Source organism: Rhinolophus ferrumequinum, chromosome 16 (assembly GCF_004115265.2).
Source record: "Rhinolophus ferrumequinum isolate MPI-CBG mRhiFer1 chromosome 16, mRhiFer1_v1.p, whole genome shotgun sequence".
NCBI classification, from domain to species: domain Eukaryota; kingdom Metazoa; phylum Chordata; class Mammalia; order Chiroptera; family Rhinolophidae; genus Rhinolophus; species Rhinolophus ferrumequinum.
The window spans coordinates 12,874,738-12,899,699 of record NC_046299.1 but is presented as its reverse complement, the minus strand read 5'-3'; the positions used below and the strand labels follow the sequence as shown (position 1 = coordinate 12,899,699).

The 24,962-nt window shown below is 32.8% G+C and overlaps 1 protein-coding gene across 1 annotated transcript in view; it reads left to right on the top strand.

Moving 5' to 3' along the window:
* Window positions 1-24,962, top strand: part of ATRNL1 (attractin like 1) — a 573,257-nt gene that overhangs the window by 240,623 nt on the left and 307,672 nt on the right. Inside the window, exon 26 of the mRNA XM_033131140.1 lies at window positions 2,948-3,026. Within this exon, the coding sequence (XP_032987031.1) occupies window positions 2,948-3,026 (79 nt within the window). The remainder of the gene's footprint in view (window positions 1-2,947; window positions 3,027-24,962) is intronic.

The following is a 24,962-nucleotide window of genomic DNA, read 5'->3' as shown; positions in this document are numbered from 1 at the left end:
TAATAGTACACATGGCATTGTGGTAATGAAAGAAATAATGCATGTAAAACACTATAGTGCTGGGTGCATATTGCTCAATAGATGTTAGTTGGTTTTATTTTTGTGAATGTTATTCAGGAGTTCAGTTTGGACATGGTAGGTTTGATGTGATATTCATATCTATAATGCTAAAATTCGTAAGGATATAGTGTAGGACTGAAGTTCAGATAAATAGATCCTTGTACTATATCTAAAGTATCAATTCTCAGTACCACATTAAAACAGTTACAATGTTAAAATGGATATAAGGAGAAGTGTAAGCACTATGGTAATAACTTAGCCTAGAACACTGTTTCTTTAGCACTGATTGGCCAGTTGACCTGGAAAAATATTGTGGAGAGGGGGGTGGGACTGTTCTGCGTTCTGTAGGATACTTACCTGATCCCCATTAGATGTCCACAAAGTCGTGACAACCAAAAATGTCTCCAGACACTGCCAGCTGTCCTCTGGAGGGCAAAACTCACTTGATTGAGAATTACTGAAGTAGAGGGAATCATGTAGGCTTCTTCAAGTATGTAAAGAAGGTTTAGTATACAGAAGAAGGAATCGACTGACCCGGAAAACAGAAGCAGCACTGACTGATTGATAAAATAAAGACAACTTAATAGAAGAATATTTTCATAGTTCAAACTAGCTGAAAATAGCATCGCACTGGCGTGTAAGGCAGCTTCTCAGCTACGAGTGTTAAATTAGGGGCTGGATCACTATCAGAATTGTGCTGGGAATTTCTTTTCTGGGAGAAAGTTTGAACTAAATGATCTCTTAGATCTCTTTTAATGATAAGATGCTCTCATTTTGGCAGGTCTTAATGGTACAGATTTGAAAATCATTCCAAGTGAGATCATAGTTGAAGCCATGAAAATAACTGAGCCATGAAAATATCTTCTCTCTTTGAGAAGATAACAGCATGGTTGTTGTGAATGGAGTTTTAAGGAATGTCGAAATTTAAAAGAGGGAATCTGGAATGTAGTCTGCTTTCATTGACCCTGCCATGTGTCAGGAAGGGTGAAGGGAAATCAAGAATATAAAGTACTCAGAAGGAGTTTCATGATTGGCTGGTTGGTATTGTCATTTGAAAAGTGAAAGTTGATTGAGAAAAGACCAATGTATTTAATTACTCAAAAGTCATGGTGGGGAAAGTATCCTTTAAAGTGTTGAATATTATTTAAACATTAATCATTATTTATATTAACATTTTTGTTAGCATATAAGCCAGATGCTACATTACAAGGAGTTAAGTAAAAGTGGAGTATGAGGAAATGAACATGGAGGTGGCTACATTGATCACTTGCTCAGTAAACTGAGGAAGCTACAGGGTCAATAAAGTAGGGTTGTTGTTTTTTATTTTGGGGGAGACATAGGACTTGAGCACTTTGTCAAATTCAAATTAAGATTAAATAGAAAATTTGTAAATATTAGGGGAAGAGATAATCACGTCAAAAACAAAAGTCACTTCAGTGATTGGAAAGGTTAGGACCACAGGCTTTTTTCTTTCTTTTATGAAATCCACTTCCTTTGATACTGGAGAAAGGATTAGACAATGGATATGGTAATATGACTTTTGAAATGGTGGGTAAGCTCTCAGCTCCCAACAGATGGGGAGGAAAGAATTTGAGGCTTATGTAGCTGCATTTGAACTTTGGCACTGCCACTTGTTCTCTGTGTGAATATAAGCAATTCACTTTGAACTCTGAGCATTGGATTTTTCTTCTCTAAAATGAGAATAATATATACTATCTGAAATGTTCTTATTTAACTAAATTCAATCATCCATGTAAAGCAGCTAGCACAGTATCTGGAGTGTGTTCAGCTCTCAATGGATAGGTGTTAGAATGTCATTGTCATTTTCGTTGAAGTATATTCTAAGATCTCTTCAAGTGAGGCAAGGAGAAAAAATATATGTTAAGGACTTGACGAGAGTAGAAAGTGTCAAAAACTGCACTGCTTATGAGTGAACCAGTTAATGAATACAAGGATTATAAATTAAGGACGAAGACCAGACTTTTTATAGTTGTCAGTGGCCAATGAATTTGTGGTGGCCCAGGTCTGGTCACTTCTGGGTCTGTTCACAGCACAATCTCTCACCACAGAGCAAAGGAAGAGAAAACAAGCATCAGTACAGGGTTGGGATTGATTAATCAAATTCACATAAATCTGTTATTTTGAGATTTGTCACTCTCAAATTACTGCTAGCAACGTATCCTGGGTTATCATAGCATATTGAGTTTTGTACCTAATATGTATAGACCACATGTATAAACATCGTAACTGAATTGTTTATTTTAAACACTAGAGTATACCAGGGTTTCTAAACTTCAGCACTAGTAACATTTCGGACTGGATGTTCTTTTGTCGCTGGGATCCTCTGCGTCCCAGGATGTGTAGAAGCATTCCTGGCTCTACGTTGCATCTTCCTACCTGATGGGATAATTAAAAATGACTCCAGGCATTGTCTAATTTCCCCTGGGGGTAGACGAGGAGGCAAAATCATCTTCAGTTGAGAACCCCTGAAATAGTCTCATATCTACAATAGTTACTAATGAAGACAAAATGGACATGTGATATTTACATTTATAAAACTACAGTGTTTTATAACTCAATAACAATTCTAAATAGATTGCTGTTGCGTCAGAACACCAGTAGAATTATAAATATACATTCCTTCTGACAGGAAATCTTAAAAATAAACTATAATGTATAGCGAGGAATATAGTTTTTTTCCCTACTTGTATACTTTGGTTCTACTTGAGAACATTTTAAACACTAGTTTACTCTTTTTTTTGCTTTAAATTATTTACGAAGCCAAAGTGATAACTTCTATGTTTTTAAATTCTCTACATATTTTTTTGTTATTTTGTTACATACATTAAATATTCTAAGCAAAAATAAATTATGTTTTATTTTCCAGTTGTTTTTTGTCCTTATTATTGGTGGCTGCTGTGGTATGGAAGATCAAACAAACATGCTGGGCTTCTCGACGGAGAGAGGTATCAGTAATAGCATTTAATCTGTTATTTCAAGATTCCAGCAAACATATGGATCTCTATTGCATAATGAACATTCTCCTTTCAAATATAGATTTTCAAATCAATTTTATTTATTTAGATTGAAATAATCAGCGTAGTATTTTTTTTTTAGCGTAGTATTTTTTAAGCTTCAGAACAAACTTTACCACCAACTTTTTAAGTCAGTATGTATACAAGCATAGGTTAGTTACAAAAAAATTTTTTTAAATAGTGTTAGAATTAATAGTGAATACAAATATTGATTCTGTTGATAAAATCACCTGCAATCTCTTTAATTTAGGCAATTAGTTATACTATAAAACCGTAAGTTATTTTTAATTACTCTCTGTTGCAATTAGAAAGAAAATTCTGAATGACAAATATTTACTTTTGATTTTTATCTCCTAGAATTTTTTTTTGTGTAATCAAGTCTTTTCCAATTCATGATAATCTGATAATACAAGTATATTTGAAGTACACTTCAGTGTGATACAGTTCTGTATCAGAATTAACCATGTATATTTTTATAATTCTAAAATTAATAAAATCAGTAATATTCTTACAGAACAACTGATGATAGAAATATACATATTAGATAAATACAGTTTCTTAACTTTGCATATATTAGTTAAGTGAAGGAAACAAAGAAATATAATCTCAGGAACATACGTGTACAGATTTGTTGTTCTATACCTCATATAATAAAGTAAATTTCTGTTTTATTGGTATTATATTATATTAGTATTAGTATTCTATTATTAGTATTATTAGTATTTTGTTTGCTCTTGTACTTCCTACTATACTTTTATATGTATAATTTTGTGCAACAATGTAAAACAGTGATATAGTTGTTTACCTTCTTTTTGCCACATGAAAAAAGATTATATTTAAAGGTATTTAAAAGCAATCCAGAGTATTCTAAGTTATAGAATTAGTGAATGACATGGGTTCTTCTTAATTATTCTTTTACTTTCAAACATCTGTCAAGGCTCAGGGCCTACCTATAATATATTTACAAACTTGACACCCCTCCCCCACAAGTAAATGTGTCATCCTACTCCTCCTGCCTCTCTGATTTCTATGTGCTCAGTGTAACATCACTGAGAATTGACTTGTTATGACCTTATGAAAAAGTAATCCAATTGAAAAGGAACTTATTACATATAAATATATAAACATTTGGCAAGAAGTGGAATTCTGTGTGGAGACAACCAGTAGGAGTACACATGTTAGACAGTCTATTAAGGTGAAATGGTAGATTCATGACGGGAAAAACAATTTCCCTAGGTAGGCAGATGGTGTGAACGAAGACCTTCTGTAATGGAATAGGGCGAGTGGCATTTATGTCTCTAATCATTAGAAAAGAGGTCAGGATCAATCAGGGATCCTGGGTTCCCACTTCATTATGACTAGCACCATTCAAATATCTGATTTCTAAAGTTTATAAAATGCAACTGTATAAATGTGGCCTTGTGAAAAGATCAATGCACACTGACATTAACTGGCTTCTAAATGTGGTTAAGTGGTCTAACTGGATTTTCTTTCCTCTAAAGCGAAAGGATTATACTATGTAACTAATTCCCAGTTGGAGGGTCCTAGAATTCTAGAAATCTTTATATGTAACAACTAATGTTTTGAAACAGTATTAAGTATTTGAGAAAACTAATGTGAAGCGTTTTTGTACCTATACAACTCACATTTCTCAAAATGACAAATTGCTGTTGGTTAATATTGTATCACCTCAGTGTAGTAATGTTTACTGCATATTGTCAGAAGCTCTGGGAAGCTATTACCTTAATTTAAATATAAAAATATGAATTTATCTTTTGATTGAAAGTCAAAATCTTTCCAAATACACGTTCCACATGGAGAGAACAAGGGAAAAATAGAAGGGAAAGCTAGGTTAGGGACCACTGGGCCAGTTCTAATCTGTGCTCTGGAGATTCTCTCAGTGCAGTGCGCTTCTCTCCAAAACTCATCTAGATCGTCTTTGTTAAAGAATATGATGATAATGTTTGCATTGAATTTGCTACCTCTACTGAAATACAAAATCTAAAAGTCTGTCTTGTTGAAAGGTCATGCATATTACAATATAATATGTTTAAAAATATGAGGAATTTCCTCAAATTTAATTTTATTAAATCCTTTAAATACAAAATTCTCAATGTCTTAGAAAACATTCATATGTTAATGCCCAAAGTAAATATATTATTTAAATGACTACCAGAAATCTATTATTAGATAATAATTTTTATGTTATTAAAAGATTATTTGTCATTTTGGTCTTAGAGGCCCAGAGACTTTTAACTACACTGGTTGTACTTGATATGATAATCCCAATTATAGACTCTATGTGAATGAAAGTAAAAATGTGTTTTTATCTGATCTTCTCGTTATTTAGTTTTAACTATTAGATTAAGTTTAATATTCCCCAAAGAAAAAGATTCCAGTATCTTTTTTATTTTTTAATGTGGATATGTTACTTTCTCTAAAACCTTAAGACACCAGTTATTTAAACCTCAGAGGACCCTTGTGATGAATGGAATGACAATTTATCTGTAACAGTAAATGAAAATTAATTAAAGGATTTTTCCATCTTAGTATTTCTGTAATTTTGTTACACAAATTGTACTGCTTGCTTTTACAAATAGAAGGACTGTTTTAAAATGAAATAATCTTTGGACATTTTTTAATATCGTGTTAATTCAACCAAACATATTGCCTTTTTTTTTTTAAACTATTCGAAACTTTGGTTTCTCAGAAACACACACATGACTCTTTTTTGTAGTATAATTTTAACATCAGAAGGCTATTATTAATGTTATGCCTTTTGAATAACACCCCTGAGAATTCAGGGACACTTAAAAATACAGAAATGAAACTACAGAGGACTTCAGTTTTAATATTACCCCTTCATATAGGAACTCTAAACTCATTCCTATGATAAGCCCTATAAAGAATACGGAATTTTTGGAAGGGCAGGGACTATGCTAATTAAGTGGATATTGATCAGTGGAAATATTAAAATACACTAGAAAAATGAGTTCATTTTTATATCTTATGCTTTTATAGTGGTATTGAAAACATTTTTTCAATGGCACATTAAAATTTAGATAAAGTTATTACATTTCAAAAACATTTTTAGAAGCAAGTATATGAAAAGAATCTCTTGAAATATTGTCATGCTTTATAATCTGCATTTTTGATTGAAATTTGAGTTTTTAATAGGTATTATACCTTTCCTGCACATCTCATAATTACACAGCATAAAACCTAGATTTTAATTTAGCATTATGAACCTGAAATTTGAGTTAAATTAATAAACTCAAACTAGAATAATAAACTAAAAGTAGGATTCTAGTAGCTCTCAATAACAAGCTACTTTTATAGAGACAAGTGCATTCTTTACTTCTATATCTGTTTTATGGGTACAAAAACAGAATAAATAATAATATCATTAAGTTATACTTTGCTAAGGACATGTCATGTATTAATAAGAAAATATTTTCTGAGATGTTAAATTTGTAGTAAATGGATTCTCATCTAAATATCATTAATGTAATGCAGCAATGTTTTACAAAATGAGTTACTCTACCTCGTTAGGTACAGAACTTATTTAGTGAGGAGAATGGGCTCAGAGTGAAGAGAGTACTGAGAAGTGTTATTTTGGGTGAAGAAATTAAAGTTAATTAGGTGCTGTGTGAAACTTCTTGTAGAATTTCTTAGTATTTTAAGAATCTGTATTTTATACAATATTCAAATATGTTAATATCTACATAAAGCTTTACGTAAAACAAGTTCTTTTGTCAAAAAAAATTTTTTTATTAGTGTCAGGTGTACAAAACAATATAATAATTAGACATTTGTACCCCTCACAAAGTGATAACCCTCCTCCCCCAATCTACTACCCCTCTGACATCATATATAGCTATTACAGTTTCACTGACTCTATTCCTTATGCTGTACTCCACATCCTGTGAATATATATATATATATATATATATATATATTTATATTCAGAGTTTTTACGTATATATATATATATATATGTAAAAATTATAGTTGACATTCATTATTATTCAACTTCAGCTTCAGGTGTACAGCACAGCGGTCAGATAGCTACACCATCCTTGAAGTGGTCTCCCCAAAAAGACAATTGCCCATCGGATACCATACAAAATATTTGCAACATTATTCTATATTCCCCCAACTGTCTTTCGTATCATCTTGGCAATCTTGTGGGTACTGATTGTGAAAAAAGCAAACTTTTTAAACCATTATTAAATAATGCACTCATATAAATGTATTATCTTTTCAGTTAATGGACTCACTGTAAACTCATTTTTACTTATAATTTTCTGTTATTGAATTGTGAAATACAATGATTACCGTTGCTTTTACTTTTTTCACTTTATCCTATATGATTAAAAGTTGCAGGTATTCAGCATGCCTATTTATGTTATAATAGTTTTAAAAAATTAGCATATGTCTACTTAAAAGTAATTTGAATTGAGACGGAAAATATGTATAGGAGCATAAGGTTTGAAGGCTAATTGATTTTTGCTCATAAATGTGTTCCCAGATGTCTTATTGTAGATGTAGTGCTTCCATTGTGCTCAGTTCATCAAAGATGTATTAACCTTTGCAATATTCCAGAAAGATTCGTCAATTCTATGGATAAAAATAAGAAGACCCCAGTTTTATGGAAGTCATAGCTTTCCAACATTTTCAAAAAGATACACACCTGCATATGCGTGCACACACACAAATATACACAGTACTCAAAGGAACATCTCAATTTAGTTTGTTGTGGTGTCATTTGTAGGGAGAGATATAGTATACTAAGAGTTTTCTGAAAGTTGGATTAGAAATAAAAGTAAATGTGAAATGTTGTATAACTATACATAGAATTAATTTCTAAAAATAAAAGAAAATTTGTAGTTTTCTACTATATACACAAAATGAAAAATTTGCCTAAAATCATAATTTTTTAATTATTACATGTTATTATCTTTAACTGAGACCCAATTATTTACCTAGATTAAATGGCTAGAAATATTGATTTCCTTTCAATAAATTTTATCTGGTTAAAATCTTATATACATGATCTTATATAAAATCTTATATACAGAAAAATATCTGTGTGTATGTATGTGTTTTTATACTAAAAAATATTCATTGTTTATCTATAATTCAAATTTAACTGTTGTGCTATGTTTTTATTTGCTTAATCTGGCAACCCTATTTTCAACACAAATACTCACCCTGGAGCTGAGGGGTGAGTTCAACCCCACAAACTCCACAAGGATGAGAGAGAGAGAGATGAGGAACTACTTTTCCAAAGTAAAATGGAGATTTGTTTTCAAAATAAGGGGGTTATAATGGACAGGCAAAAATAAAAGATGTTTACTCTGGGTGTTATCTATTAAAATGAAAAGAAAAGCTCTTTGGCACAACAATTAGATTTCTAGGAACATATCCTAAAGATATATATACCTACCTACTTTATCAAAGTATATTCGTACAAAGATATTTATAGAGGATTTTTTGTATATTAGAACAATTCATGTCATTCAAAATAATTCTTGAAATAATTCTGTTTTCTTATAATGGGATATTATGTAACTGAAAACTAAGGATGAGGTAGACAGATATGTGTAAAATGAAACATATTTTCCTTCATTCTGCAATGTTTGTTAAACAACTCCTGTTGTTCCAAGCACATTTTTAGATGAATACAGCAGTGAACAAATCAAACAAAAATCATGGCCCTCAAAAGGTTACAGATCTTATATATATATTGGATGATGCTTGGTATGGTTTTATAATGTTTGTATTTGTGCAAATCACAAACACACTCACACATTTACAAACATAAACATATACACTATATGCATGGAAATTTTAAGAGAATCTCCAAGTTTATCTCTGTTTTCTGGAATTGTTATTTGGTAAAGAAAGATAATTGTGTTATTTCATAATTATAACAAAAATAAATAACTAAATTTCAGGAAAGTAGAGGAAACATGATCTTACATTTTGGAGTTGGGCATTATACAAAAATAGTGTTTAATCTTCACACTAGAAAGGATATACGTTATTCCCCTTTTAGCTATATATGGAATTTCAGGAGAGTTTAGTGCAGTGCTCAAAGTTTATAACTAATAAATGGAAGCGCCATAATTTTAAATTAAGTCTGTCAGATTCCAAAATTCAAACTCTCTGAACCATACAAAGAACATCAAGGATAGACTGAGTTTCAACAGATTTGATTCACTAATTGACCACTTGTAATAAAACCTGTGAATCTCTTGTAGGGGAATATGCTGTATTTCGTCTACTATTGTGGCCCAATCAATCATTATTTGGTGTAACAAGAAGAAAAAAGAGAGCCAATTAAACTATGACAGAGTATTGTCTTACCACCAAGAATATTTATTTTATACTTATTGAAAGGACTTTTATAGAATTTCTTAGATATAGATTTTATAATATATCATTCATATATATATATATGCTGAAAAGAAAGCAGAAGCAAAATAAATTGGTTAAAGTATTACTAAAACTTGTTCACATTCATAGTCCACCTTTTCGTAAATCACTTTTTGACTCAGGTAAAAATGTTTTGTTTGCTTCACATAGCATCATTGACTAGAATAATCAAGTTTGTGTCTGCAGGCAATGACAACTGTATCATAACTGCCATCTGGTGAGCAGTGGTTGTACAATTTCATTGATTGTGAAACACATCAGATTTCAGAGATATCAAAATGTGAAAACAAAATTTATCTTACATCAATAAAATACAAAGTAGCACCTACTTTATAAGATGTTTTAGTACTAAATGAATTTGTGCATACTAAGTGCTTACTCCACTGCCTTTTACTTACCAGACTTCCACAATTGTAGCTGTTATTGTTGTTAATATGTAATATAAAGAACAATTTATTATGCATTAATATTAGTAGCAGCAACTCTTGTATGTCTTGGATTCTTCTCCTCCTCCAGACTGACACTGACACAATGTTTTCTCAATCCAATAGGCCCTTAGCATTATCTATAAATATCTAAAATATGCTTATTATATATCCTTGAGTGCCACTTCACTCTCCCACCCACACCAGACCTATAAGTCAAAATTTCATTCAGGATCAGCTTCATGTGTTGATTTTTAAATCCCACAATTGATTCTAATATGCACCATTGGTATTGAAACTCAGCTTTGGCTTTTACTCTTAGATGGAAAACCACTAAAGGGTTTTCAACAGAGAAATTAAGTGATTTGAGTTAAAAGGATCTGATTTCAGACTGATAATTCTGCTGTGTTGAGAACAGATCATAGATGGACAACTAGAGAAGTAAGGAGGTCACTACAGAGGTTACTATGTACCATGCCTGTGAGAGATAATGATGGCTTAGACTAAGAAGTGGCAGTGGATATGGCAAGAAGTGATTGGATTATGGATGTGTTTTGAAGGTAATAACAGGATTAGATGGATGGGGAGGTGTGCAAAAGAATTAAACCGAGCATGACTTCAAGGTTTCACCTGAGCAACTGTAAAGATAAAGTTACCATCAACTGAGATGGAGGCGATTGCAAGTAAAATTGCTTTAGGGATAAACGTTCAACTTTTACATGTTATGTTTCAGATATCTACTAGAGTTCCAATGAGACAAGCCAAGGAGGCAGGAGTTGGCTCTGCCATGAGGAAACATACCTGATCAGGAGAGATGAGTTTGGGAATCTCAGTATAGAAATAACATTTAAAGCCATGGAACTGGATGATCCCATCAAAAGAGAAGGATTAAGCCCTGCACCATTCAAATTTAATGTTATGTACTGAATGTTCATGTTCCCTCCTAAGTTCATATACTGAGACCCTAAACCTCAATGTGATGGCATTTAGAGGTGAGGCCTTTGAGAGCTGTTTAGGTTTATTTACATGAAGTTTATTCCATCACGATGGTATTAGTGCCCTTAGAAGAAGAGACACAGTAGCGCTTTTGCCCTGCTAGCACAAAAAGAAGAGGTCCGGTAAGCACACAGAGGGATGGTGGCTATCTCAAAGCCAGGAAGGTGGCCCTCTCCAAGAACCAAATCGGCCAGTGCCTTGATTGTGGACTTCCCAGTCTCCAGAACTGTGAGAAATAAGTGACTCTTGTTTAAGCCACCCAGGCTGCTGCGTTTTGTTATAGCAGTCTGAACTGACTAAGACACTTAAGAAGTCGAGAGGAGACAATCAGCAAAGAATTCTGTGAAGCTGGACAAAAACTAAGTGAATATGGTGGGCTTCTAGAAGCTAAGGAAACAGTGTATAAAAGAGGATGGAGTTATAAACTGTCTTAAAGGCTGCTGCTGGCTAAAGTAAAATTGTAACTGAAAATTGACCATTGGATTTAACCACTTGGAAATAATTGATGACTCTGACAAGAGCAATTTTAATGGACTGCAAGAGCTCACTTGAAGTGTGATTAAGAAGAATGGGAGGTGACTTCTAGAATGGCAACAAGAGGAGCAGCTCCACAGACATTCAGTCGTAACTGACAACCATAACTGGTGAACATTATTTTAAAAACAAATAAACATCCATTTTAAATCTTTGGAATCTGTTCTAGTTGTATGCAGCCAACAAAGAAACATTTATTCAAGGAAATCTACTAAATTTCAATAAAACAACAACAAAAAAGCAAGTCGGTAACACTTGAGCTATGATCTCCTCTCTTCCTATCCCCTCTCAGCTGAGTATGACCAGCATTTCTCACTCTCCATCCCACCCCTGCCCAGGTCTGGATTGCAGTAGTTCTACTCCAGGTAGACACAGCTGAGATCTGAGGCTCTCTTTTTTTCACCAAGCCCCTCCTTGTAGGACAGGAGCTCTTGCTCAGGAACAGAAGGCTGAGAATACCAGGGCCCCAATTGTCCTCATCACACCTTGGTCAAAGAGTAAAGATTTCATTCCAGGAGAGAGAATCTGAAAACACAAGAGGCTACCACACCTGTCTAGCACCCTCCACATAAAATAGGTGATTCATTTAAGAGACATTTGGGCAATTGTCCCCACCACGAGCTCTGGAGCAATGGCTCAGAAATTTTCCCCAGGGAGAGAGGCACATTGTAAGAACAGAGAGCTCCAAGCTTCCTCTAAGTGAACTGACTTTGTTTGGAACTAATTGTGGAGAAGTTGAACCCCAGTGGTTCTCTTGTGGGAGACGGGGGAGGAGAGGAAGGAGATTGTGCATTATAAAGGAGACTGATAGCTCCATGAAAGCAAGAAGCTACGTCATAAATCAGCTAGAAGTTTACCAGGAAGATCCAGGGATAGAGAAAGTTAAGAAGATAACCTCCTGGGGTTGTAAAAAAAAAACAACACATCAAACATTGGTGTCAAATATTGCTTCTACAAGGGGCTCCAAATTAATTGGAGCAGGTTAGGGAGCAATTGAAGCCCCAGAGCATTACAGAAAGAATAGATTAATCAGCAGCTCATGGAGGCAAACGGTTGGATGTGATGCCAAAAGAGGTGGACAGCTTAACAGAAAGATCTAGGAAAGAAACAAAGAGAGTCCTGATAAAACTACTGTCTTCTCAGCTGACTGTGTGCATCACAAAGCTACACCGTCTTCGCAGCAACATCACAGGCTGCACTGAAGAGAAATAGACTTCATTAAAATACCCAATCAAGGGTACCCAATTTAGTGACCCAATCAAGTCACTAAACAAATAAGCATGTAAAACAGTAAGCCTTGTGTGGAGGAGAGGAGCAAATCACTGTTCAGAGTTGCTACAATCTATCACTTAAAATGTCAATATTTTTAAAGAACAACAAAAATTGTCAGACATGGAAAGAAAAAGGACATTGTGGCCCATACACAGGACGAGTGGCAGGCAACAGAACTTGCTTGTGAGAGGGCCCAGCTGTTAGAGTCAACTAACAAAGACTTTGGAGCAGCCATTATATACACGTCCAGAGAATTAAAAGAAACCCTGATTAAAGAAGTACAGGAAGGTAGGATGCAAGTGCATCACCGAATAGAGAATTTCACTAAAGAGATAGAAATTATAAAAACAGAGGACCTAACGGAAAATCAGGAAATTAAAGTACAAAACCACAGTGAAAAATTTACTAGAGAGGCTCAACAATAGATTCGAATTGGCAGAAGGAAGAATTCATGAACTTGAAGGTAGAGATATGAGATATGAGATATGAGAGATAATCTCTCAATAGAGATTATGAAACATTAAGAACAGAGAGAAAGAATAAAGAAAAGTAAACAGAGCCTTAGAAAAATATGGAATGGCAGTAAGTGCAGCAGTATATGCACAATATGCAGAAGGAAAGGACAGAGAGGAGCAGAAAAAATATTTGAAGAAATATTGGCTGAAATTAAAAAATATTTTGAGAGGAATGAAAATGAAAACACAGTATACCAAAACAAGATTAGAGGTGAGATTAATTAAATAGGGAAGAGGAAAATAACAGAAAAAAAATCAATGAAAACAAAAGTTGGTTCTTTGAAAAGATTGACAAATTGACAAAATAGCTAGACAGACCAAGAATAAAAAAGAGAAGACTCAAAATTCTAAAATCAGGAATGAGAGAATGGATATTACTGACCTTCCAGAAATAAGTATTCTGAGGGTACACTATGAACATCTGTATGCCAAAAATTGGATAATTTAGATGAAATGGGAAATCATTAGAAAGGCAAACTGATTCACAAAGAAATAGAAAATCTGAATAGACTGATAAGAAGCATAAATGTCGCATTAGTAATTTTGAAATTTCTCACTAGATGCATCAACATCCTGTCTGCAGAAATCACATCTAGTGTCAAGTTCTTGTTTTCTAATACAGTTTTACAAAAAAAAAAAAAAAAAAAAAAGGAACCAAGACTCCTTGGCGAATTGGCTAATTCTAGAATAGAAAAAAATATATATACAAGCTGAGTTTGGAGTTTTTTGCAAAGCCAAAATGTAAGGAGGTGCGCGTACCCGCGCACACACACACACACACACACACACACACACACACACACAACATTGTATGTCAAAGTGACATAGGAGCTACCAGACACATCTCATTATGATCAAAGATGGTACAATTTGAGCAACAAAATAAAGTAGTATTGGATTATAGCACAAAGTATAAAATAAATGTTAGTGAACCCATACAAGTCATTGAATAAATAAATAAATGCAGGATAATTGATGTTCTCCTTTGCAGAGGAGTTCCAAATAATTTATGTAGCTACGTCATCCTTAAGAAGTGGAGCATAACTCTATACGCCTTAAGAGTGAGCTGAACATAATGACTTTCTTACAAAGAGTACTATATGGAATGGTGTAAAAAGAGTAAAACGTTAGTCACTTTACAGTGGAGAAGTCTGGCAAACACTACCTTAGCCAGGTGATCAAGGTCAACATCAGCAAAGATTAGTCATGGTGATAGTATATACCTTTGGTGTGAAATGATGAGAATGGGATTTTACGTCTTGTGGTCTTTCTCCCCCAAACTCATAGCCCTAATCTAATCGTGAGAAAACCATTAGACTAGTCATAGTTGAAAAAAATTCTAGAAAAGACTCCTCAAAACTGTCAAGCCTTAGGACACATGGTCGCTAAATGTAATGTGATATCTAGAAAGGATCCTGGAATGTAAAAATTATGTTAGTTAAAAACTAAGGAAATCTGAATAAAGTATAGACTTTGGTTAGTAATAATGCATCAATATTTGTTCGTTACTTTTAACAAATATACCATACTAATATAGGATAATACTAACGGGAAAATTAGTGTGGAATATACAGAAACTCTCTGAAAAATCTTTGCAGTTTTTCTATAAATATAAAACTATTATAAAGTTTTTTTTCATTTAAGTTTTTCACAAAGAAAAGTCTAGTTCACATGGCTTCACTGGTGAATCCTACCAAATATTTAAAGAACTAATACCAATTCTTCACAAACTCTTCTAAAATTTAGAAAAGAAAGGAATGCTTTCCACCTCAATCTATCAGGCCAATATTATCCTGAAACCAAGTACAGATTAAGATATAACAAGAAAAGTGCAGACCCATATCCCTTATGAATATAGACACAAAAAAATCCTCAACAAAATACTAGCGAACCAAAACTAGCAAAAGAATTATCACCATGACCAAGTGGGATTATCTCATGAATTCAAGATTGGTTCAAAGTATGAAAATCAGTCAATATAATACCTCATATCAATAGAATAAATGACATTAACCACATAAGAATCTCAATAGATGACAGACAAAGCATTTGACAAATTCTAATGCCCTTTCATTATGGAAACACCCAACAAACTAGGAATGAAAGGGAACTTCCTCGACCTGATAAAGAGCATCTATGAAAAACCCATAACTAGAATCATACATTAAGAATATTTCCCCTTAATTTATGAATAAGTTAAGGAAGCCCACTTTTTCATTTCTATTCAGCATTGTACTAGGTGTTCTAGCCAGGGCAATTAGACAAGGAAATGAGATAAAAGCCATCCAGATTGGAAAGAAAAAAGTAAAACTATATTGGCAGATGACATATTTTGTATATAAAAATCCTCAAAAAGACCACTTAAAAAAAAACACTAAAAAATTATTAGAACTAGTAAATGATTTCACTAAGGTTGTGGGATATAAAGTTAATATGCAAAAATCAATTCTACTTCTATATACGCATACTAGCAATGAACAAACCGAAAATAAAATTAACAAAATGTGATTTTAAAATAGCATCAAAGAATAAAATACTTAGGAACAAATTTAACAAAAGAAGTATAAAACTTATACTCTGAAAACTGGTTGAAAGAAGTTAGAGAAGACCTAAATAATGTTGAAAGAAGTTAGAGAAGACCTAAATAAATGTAAAGATATTCCTAGTTGATAGGCTAGTAGATTTTATATGGACAAGATGGCAATATTTCCCAAACTGACCTACAAATTCAGTATGATCCCTAGACAAACACCACCTGGCTTCTTTGTAGAAATTGATGAGTAGATCTTAAAATTCATAAGAAAAATTTGAAGGACCCTGAATATCCAAAACAATCTTGAAAAAGAAGAACAAAGACTCACTTCCTGAATTCAACTTACTACAAAGCTACAGTAATTAATATGGTGCGCTATTGGCATAAGAATGGACATACAAGTCAATAGAATAGAATTGAGAGTCTAGAGATAAACCCGTACCATTTACAGTCAATTGATTTTGAACAAGGGTGCTAAGCCAATTAAGTAGGGGAAAGATTCTTTCCAGAAATGATGCTGGGCCACTAGATAGCCCCATGCAAAAGGATGAAGTTGCCCCCGTACCTTACACCATCCGCAGATATTAAGTCAGTAGGGATCAGTACACATACATGTAAGAGATAAACTGTAAAATCCTTAGAAGAAAATACATTTACCTGACCTTACAGAGTCTTCTTAGATATGGCATCAAAAGCATAAACAACGAAAGGAGAAGAACAAATTGGAATTCATCAGAATTAAAAACTTTTGTACTTCAAAGAACACCATCAAGGAAGTGAAAAGACGGCCTAAAGAATGAGATAAAATTTTGGAAATCATGTGTCTGATAAGAGACTTGTATCTAAATATATAAAGAACTCTTACAACTCAATAAGAAGACAAATGACAATTAAATGGACAAAGGATTATGAATGGGCATTTCTCAATACAGGATTTATAAATGGCTGGTCAACACATGAAAAGATGCTCAGCAACATTAATCATCAGGGAAATAGAAATAAAAAAACAATGCAATACCACTTTACACCCACTAGGATGGTTATGATCAGTAATACTATTATTATGCACCAATAATTATCACCACTAGTCATCAATATTCACCAATTGTCACCAATAATAAATGGAGTGAAGATGTGGAGATATTTAGTTTCTCACATATTGTTATTGGGTATGTAAAATGGGGCAGCCACCTTGTCTGTCATACAGCCTGGGAATACCTCAAAAGGTTGCAGTTTTCTCATGACCCAAAAATTCACTGCTAGGTATACACTGAAGAGAAATAGAAACATAGTTCCACATGAAAACTCATACACAAATGTTCATACGAGAATTATTCATAATAGCCCAAAAGTGGAAATCAACAGACGTCCATCAACAGACAAAGGGACAAGTAAAATGTGATATGTTTATAAATGGAATAGCATTCTGTATTTAAAAGGAATGAACTACTGATAAATCCTAAATGCTGGATGAACCTTGACAACGTTAGGCAGAGAAAGAAAGTCAACTCATGGTTGTCTTGGGCTGTGGGTAGCCGGTGGCAGGTGGGTAGGAGGAGTGAGAAATGGGATGAGGAGTGATTGCTAATAGCTACCGAGTTTCTTTTTGGGATGGTGGAAATGTTCCAAAATTAGATTATGGCAATTATTGCACAGCTCTATGACTATACTAAATACCATTCAATTTACACTTTATATGGGTGAATTGTATTATATGTGAATATCTCAATATAGCGATGAGGGTTTAGGGAGTGAAGAAGAGAGAGAATACATGCGCATACACAGTAGAAAGTTCGTGAACTTAATTGTCCGACCTCATATGTAGGAGGAGAGAACTTAAAACAGCTGGTATAGATAATTCTTAAGGGGATATTTGCTTCAATGGAGTCTTGTACCTGTAGACCAAGTATATCCGACATTCTTGCCTTTCGTTGTGGAGGAACTGATTTCAAATGCTTCAGTCTAAAACTAATCCTTCCACTTGTGCACTACATATAGGATTATGTAGCTAAGGCAACCACAAAGTTGACTGAACTTAAACAAAACAGAAAAATCACACATTTTAACTGGTTATTAGTTTTGGTGGCTTGTAATGTAAATGGAGTCTTAAGATAGTACAGCAAATCAAATAAACTGCAACTCATGCTGGAAGTCTGATGTAACTGTTTCCCATTCACAGTCCTTTATGTGGGTCAAAATAAAAAACGAAAATAGAAGTTTAAAAGGGAAATCCGTTTTTGTTTTATTTATATCTACTAGACGTTCCCTATCTTATCATCTAAATATCTGGCTAGTAAAAAGAAATTTTCTTTTACCTAATGTTGCATTGCTTTTGCTAAAACAATATCTTTGTGGAAGCCATGGTGTATGACCTGTTGTGGAATGATAGAGATAGATTTTCTCTGAATCGTATTAATATACAGGATTTGACACGAGAAAAGTTGAGTGTATACATGATAATGGTACCATCCCTCCATATCAACATCATGCATATTTTGTAAATGGTTTAAAGGACAGAATTGTCCCCATTTAAAGAATGTGTTTGAGCGTCCCTCCCCTTAACACCACAGTCCCCCCACACTGTACATTTTTCTTTTCCCTTGCGAGCTGACTACTGTTAACATTTATAGAGACATTTAAACCTAATTCAGAACTGAGTCGTATGTATAATTTTATGAACTAAAATTTGTTTTTTCTTTGTGAGTGTTTAAAATATATTCTACTGCTTCTAATTCAAAAGAAAAAACTGCTTCCAGCCAAATGAGTTTATTATGACTTGAACACAGTTATTATATGCATTCCTTATTAATTTTCCAAAGATTTGTTTAGTCATCTAACAGTGTAAAGTTATCTTAATCACTTGCTTTGTATTTTTATTCCAGAATATAAGTGCTTTTACGATAATATCAGCATCCTGAAGAATTGCTTTTTTCGATAATTCAACTATATTATAAGGAACATAAAATACGTAAGAAATTGAAACACCCAGATATTGTGCACCCTCCATCACGAGTAGTGGGTTCACTGTAATAGGGATTCTCAACCAAAGAGGGCATTTCAAAATAATATAATTTGGAAAAGCCTGCTCTGGTTGCAGTTGATATTCCCTTTAGAGAAGAAATTCTACTTTCTCATCCCCCAAAATCTCAGCTGTTCTGAAAGTTGTGCTAAATTGACATTTGACATGAACTGTCATTATCGAGATATTACCAGGTATTCTTACCACATAGTACATTGTATTTATGTATTTTAAATTCTTTTGATACCAGCATAATTATGGCTTAATTTGGTTTATTGTCATTCACTGAAATGATTCATATACTTTAATCGTGATATTGAGGTAAGCCATTAGAGTATATTGAATGAATATGGTATTAGATCCATTTATGAATCTAATATTGAAAATGTTAGCTATTTTAATATATTAATTATTTTGATCTGAAATCCACTGTTGTATTATAACCAATACTTTGAACAAGGGCAGGCAATCAAAGTGTCATTCTTTATTCCCATAGCCCGTTCAAACTCATTTTGTATGGCCAGTTTGTTCTTGTTCCTTGAATAGCTAGGGGCAGGCATGATTTTTCTTCCTCCTCCTTTTTTTTTTAGACACGTTTTTCCATAGTCCTTGGTAATTTGACATCACAAAACTTCATTCTAGTAGTGGACGAGATTTTTTTCAAAGTCACCCTCTCTATTAAAAATAAACAGGCAGATTGCTATCAAATCAAGCGTGATTTTTGTTTTTTTACTTGATCGCATTTTGTTTTACTATCTATTTTTAATAGGTCATATATCTGTTTCAATGTTGAAAATTTGCACCCCATTTCCTGGTCTCTCAATTGTCTCTTCGCCAGAGCCAATCAATGTTATCAGCTTTTGTGTGTGCATTCTTTTGAAGTTATTTTATGCACACACAAAGAAATATGAACACACAATCTTTTTCCACATTACTTATTTTAATTACAGCATACTATACTACCTGTTTGGCATATTGTAGCATTTATTTTTTAAATTCTAAGAAATTCCGGCAATTGTAAATTATTGCTATCTTAAAAGAAATATTTCATATTAATGAGAAGTCAAATGTATGAACTAATATTTTCACGTATATCCCATTTTGACCATTTGTTATATATATTTTTCTCTTTACTATTTATTTCCACAGCACAGTCATGCACTTAGAATATTCTTTCAAAGAGATTTTTGTAAGAATTCCAGGATACCATTCTAGCTATGTAATTCTGAGAAATAATTTTTAAAACCACACTCCACTGGAGTACCTCTCAAACACTGATGGCTTTCACTCAAGTTTATAATAATCATATAAGGAAAATTACTAAGGATTTCCTTAAGAAATTTAAGGCACAGCAAGCTAAATTATAATCTTAGAGAATTAAATTAAAATATTGGCAAACTGCTGTAGACAGTGTTGTAAAAATGTAAAAATCTGTGAACTATGATGAAGAAATGGAAAAATAATAAAATTTGGCTTCTCCTTTTTCCTTCCTTTAAATGGGAAAAATCAATATATATAAATAATAATGTTTTGTGTTGGTGTAGAAAAACTCTATAATTGTATAGTCATCATATCACGCAGTTATAAATTTGTAGCATTTCATTGTGCTAAAGTTCGTTACTCAGTTCCTGGCTTCCACACGGTGCATTTAGAGCAATATGTATTTCCTTACCTTGGCCCTAATTCTTTACTTAGGAAATTGACTTACAATGGTTTTGAAATACAAACTCTCCAACTTCTGATAATTTACAGTACAATAACATCCAAATTTAAAATGTACACATGGTCAGTATTTTCAAATAAAACGCATATGATAAATAAATATCCAGAAGTCATCATTTATATTGGAAGTTTTCCTCTTGACTATCTTTATTGTTAGTTATTGTTCTCTATCAAATTTTTCTAGTAGTATAAAAGTGTATTTTCTTAAAAATGCCAAGTTTTTACTGTAGAATAACATTAATTTCAATAAAATACAAGTTAGCAAGATTCTACTTAGTGTATTTCTTTTAAGGCCTCTCACTAAAATATTAATTTCTTATTTCTTTTAATACATCCTGAGGTACCGACATTGTGGACTCTAGTGAGATTTCTAATTGGAACATCAGCTTTGACTTTCAAAAACCGTACACAATTGTTTAAACAATTCTATATAAGGCCCATGGTTTCCTAATCAAAATGAGAGAAGCTGGTTTAGTTCTGTATCACTGAATATATAATATCTCAAATAGATGTGGACAATTTATTTCAGAAGAGTTATTTGCCTAACAGATGAGCTAACATGAATTAAGCAGTAAATCGGTTTTGCTTCCTTTAGATAATTAGTAATTTACATATAACCTTTGGCTATTCTTTTATCTTAGAGTGTTGATATAAGTGCATAAAATTGTCTTCTGTATAGAAAATGCTTTGAAATGCAAAATATAATTAAAATGCACTATTCTTTAAGACAGTTGTATTGCTAAATACTATTGAGAGTATTATGAATATTTGAGGAGTCTGAGCGGAGTGTGTAAGGAAACTAATTTATAACGTCTGTGGACAACCGTAGGTTATTTTAGTTATTTTATCAATCAGTTGAAACAAGTGAAACTGCCAAAGAACTTGCTTTTTTCTTTTTTTTTTTTTTAACATATACTCTATTTTAAAATAATGCTGTTATTACCATATCGTGCTACCTAGCCTATTTCTTGTCAAGGTACACATTAATAACTGAGTTTGTAAGATGCATTGAGGTAAGTTGGTAAGACAGTGGATGCAGGCGTTGTGCCCAGGGGCTCTGACACTGATTCTGGAGGCTGCCCAAGAAGTGAGGGCAGAAACACATTTATAACCAATTAATTACACACTAGTTGGTCAACCATTTTTCAGTTACTGGCCCCTGAAATCCCATTTTGGAGAAGGCATGGTAAACGGTGTGCCCATCTGTTAGCTAGGTCATACAGAAAACATTTGTCAACATCTTATTTGCTTAACACGTTGTTTAGCCACTACTCAATTTCATTTTAAAACTTTGCAAAGTTCATAGTTTTTTAAAGATTGAGTGTAGAATCTTGTGGTGGCTGGAAACTTATGTGGCTAGATGATTATTGTCCAGAATTTTAATATCTTGAATCATATATAGTTTAGTAATCCTAACATTTTACAAATTAGAGTTAATGATGCTTTAGACTGCCAGCCCTTTTTTCTTTAATATGTGCAGGAAAATGGACTACTGTGTTTTAATAATTCTTTGAGATGTACTGGGGTCATTTTTTTTCCAGATAAAAACATCTCATTTTGTTTTACAGATTTAATGCACAATTAGGATTTGCTTAATTAAATTTGTTTCCTATTTAAGTTTGATGGATCTATTTTATATTAAATAAAAGTATATCTCAGATGAATTGTTCAGGGATGCCATACCTGCCAACAACCTATTAAAATATCAAGAATTGTTAAGATTCATTTCACTTTGATGTTTCTGTTGACAGTTTTACTTGATTTTTAATTCAAAAGTATAATATACATATACTGATTCAAATTCTGTCAAGGTGTAATTTCAGTTAATGCAAGAACATATTTTTTTCCTTATTTTGTTAAGACTTAACTCATTTTTTACATCTTCTAATTAGCAAATTACCTGCTCATTAGTGAACAACTGGGAGGTTTTCAAATAACAGTAAGTTTAATTAGGATGGTGAAAACAAAATACATTCTCCAGAAAGTGCTTGCAAGAAGAATAATGCATAAGAAAGAACAATTACAATGTCCGTGATTCCTTTTTGTTTAACCTTTATAAAACCTTTATAGTCTTGCTCTACCTGATGAGTGAAATATTTGGTGGCAGCTTGCATACTGTCATCCTTTGTCTAGTTGTTACTCTACTTAATATGCCTCATTATTGTGTTTAGAGTTACTTTTTATTTTTCTTATGATAAATGTTTGTTGCATTTCAAATGAAGGTGACTTTGATGCTGAAAGCTGGCAGTTAACGATAAGAGTGGAATAACTTTTTATGAGTGTGGGTACATAGAACCATGTCTGGCAGAGGTTGTTGTCATACATAGTAAGTGGCCAGCACCCTTTGTGCAGGCTGTTAAATCTTGGTAATATGTATGATTTCAGCAAGAGGGAAAAGGATATTATGATAAGTCCTTTCTTAATATTGAAGTTCACAAGAAAGGGAACAAATTCTAATTGCTTCACCTTTTTATATCAAAAATTTAATAATGAAAGTGAATTTAGTAATCTCAATACAGGAACGTTAAACAAAATAAAGCATCTCCATTGAAGATAGGGTATCTAATTACTAAAGTCATGTTCCAGCTTTCTGTTGTATTAAAGGTTTTAAATTCCAGCAACATCATTTTGGTAGCAATAGTTTCAATTAGTATTGACCATAAAGACATATCGATCATGTCTACAGGAACTGGATGTTACCCTAAATTTGTTGGCCAGAATTTAGATCCTGAATATGAAACAAATTCCCAATGTTTGGCCAAAATGCAGATTGTATCTTAGCAAGAATGTGATGTGGTGAGTAAAAAGCAAATGCAGACTATTTAAAACAACATTTTTAAACTTATTTTGCAGTGTATGGTTTAATTTTAATTAAATTAAATTTTAGACAAGTAATACATTTACATTGTTTAAAAATTAGAACAAAATAAAAATTTACACATTGAGAATTGTCACATGTAACTATAACCTTGTCCACCCTTTCACCCCCTGCTCCTATAGAGCACTGTCTCTTGTTTGTCCCTCCAGGCTTTTTTAATACAAATATCAACAAACGCAAACATGTAATCTCACTTCCCTCATTCCTTACACAAAAATACTATATTTCCATATTTCCTCAAACCCAAGATATCATTCATTGTAATGTACAATATTTCTATGTGTCACCAAGAAGGACACAATGCTGATGATTAAACTGTGACATGACATTGATTATAAACTGCATCACAATGTCAGAAATATTAAAATGTGAAAAAAATTTACATCTTAGAATGAGGAAATATGGTATGTATTTTCTGCTGCACACCACTTTTGTCATTTACCAATATAACCTCAGTATCTTCCATTGAAGACCTTTATCTATTTATTTTTTTTTACAGGTGCATGTTATATCATAGTATAATTGTACCCTTGTTTATTTAGCTCCTATAAACGAACACTTGCTTTCTTTTCAGTTTTTAAAACTTTGTATATAGGCCATCTTTTATGTGTTGCATGTATAACAACAATATAAATTCCAAATGGGATTGCTGACTTAATGGTAATCACATTTAAATTTTTATAGCTTTTACCAGAAGGTACAGTTTTACTACTGTATTTCCCCACCAACTGCATGAAGAGTATGTTGTCAAACTTTGGGTTTTTGCCAATTGATAAGTGAGAAATGCTATTTCAGGGAGATTCTAAATTTCACTTCTTAAGTAAGGAGAAGGTCAAGAATATTTTCCTGTGTTTCGGGGCCATTTTCCCCCCTGCAAACTGTTCTTGGTCTATTTTTTTCTGTTAGCTTTCTTTAAATTTATTTTTCAATTATAGTTGACATACAATATTATATTAATTTCAGGTACAACATAGTGATTAGATATTTATACAATTTACTAAGTAATCGCCCCGATGGGTCTAGTACCCATCTGACCCCATACGTAGTTATTAAAATATTATTGACCATATTAGCTTTGCGGTCATTTACATCCCCATGACTATTTTTATAACTGGCAATTTGTACTTCTTAATCTCTTTCACCTTTTTTGCCCATCTCCCCACTCCCTTCCATCTGGCAACCATTAGTTTGTGTTCTGTGTCTATAAGTTTGTTTCTGTTTTGTTTGTTCATTTATTTTGTTTTTTTAGATTACTCATGAGCAAAATCATATGGCATTTTTCTTTCTTTGTCTTATTTATTGCACTTAAATAATACTCTCTAGGTCCATCCATGTTGTTGCAAATGGCAAAATTTCCTCCTTTTTATGGCTGAATAGTATTCAGCCAGTTATAAAAATATAACAAACAAATTGCCATTAGTGGACACTTAGGTTGTTTCCATATGTTGGTAATTGTAAATAATGCTGTAATGACACAGGGTTGCATACATCTTTTTGAATTAGTGTTTTTGTTTTCTTTGGATAAATATTCA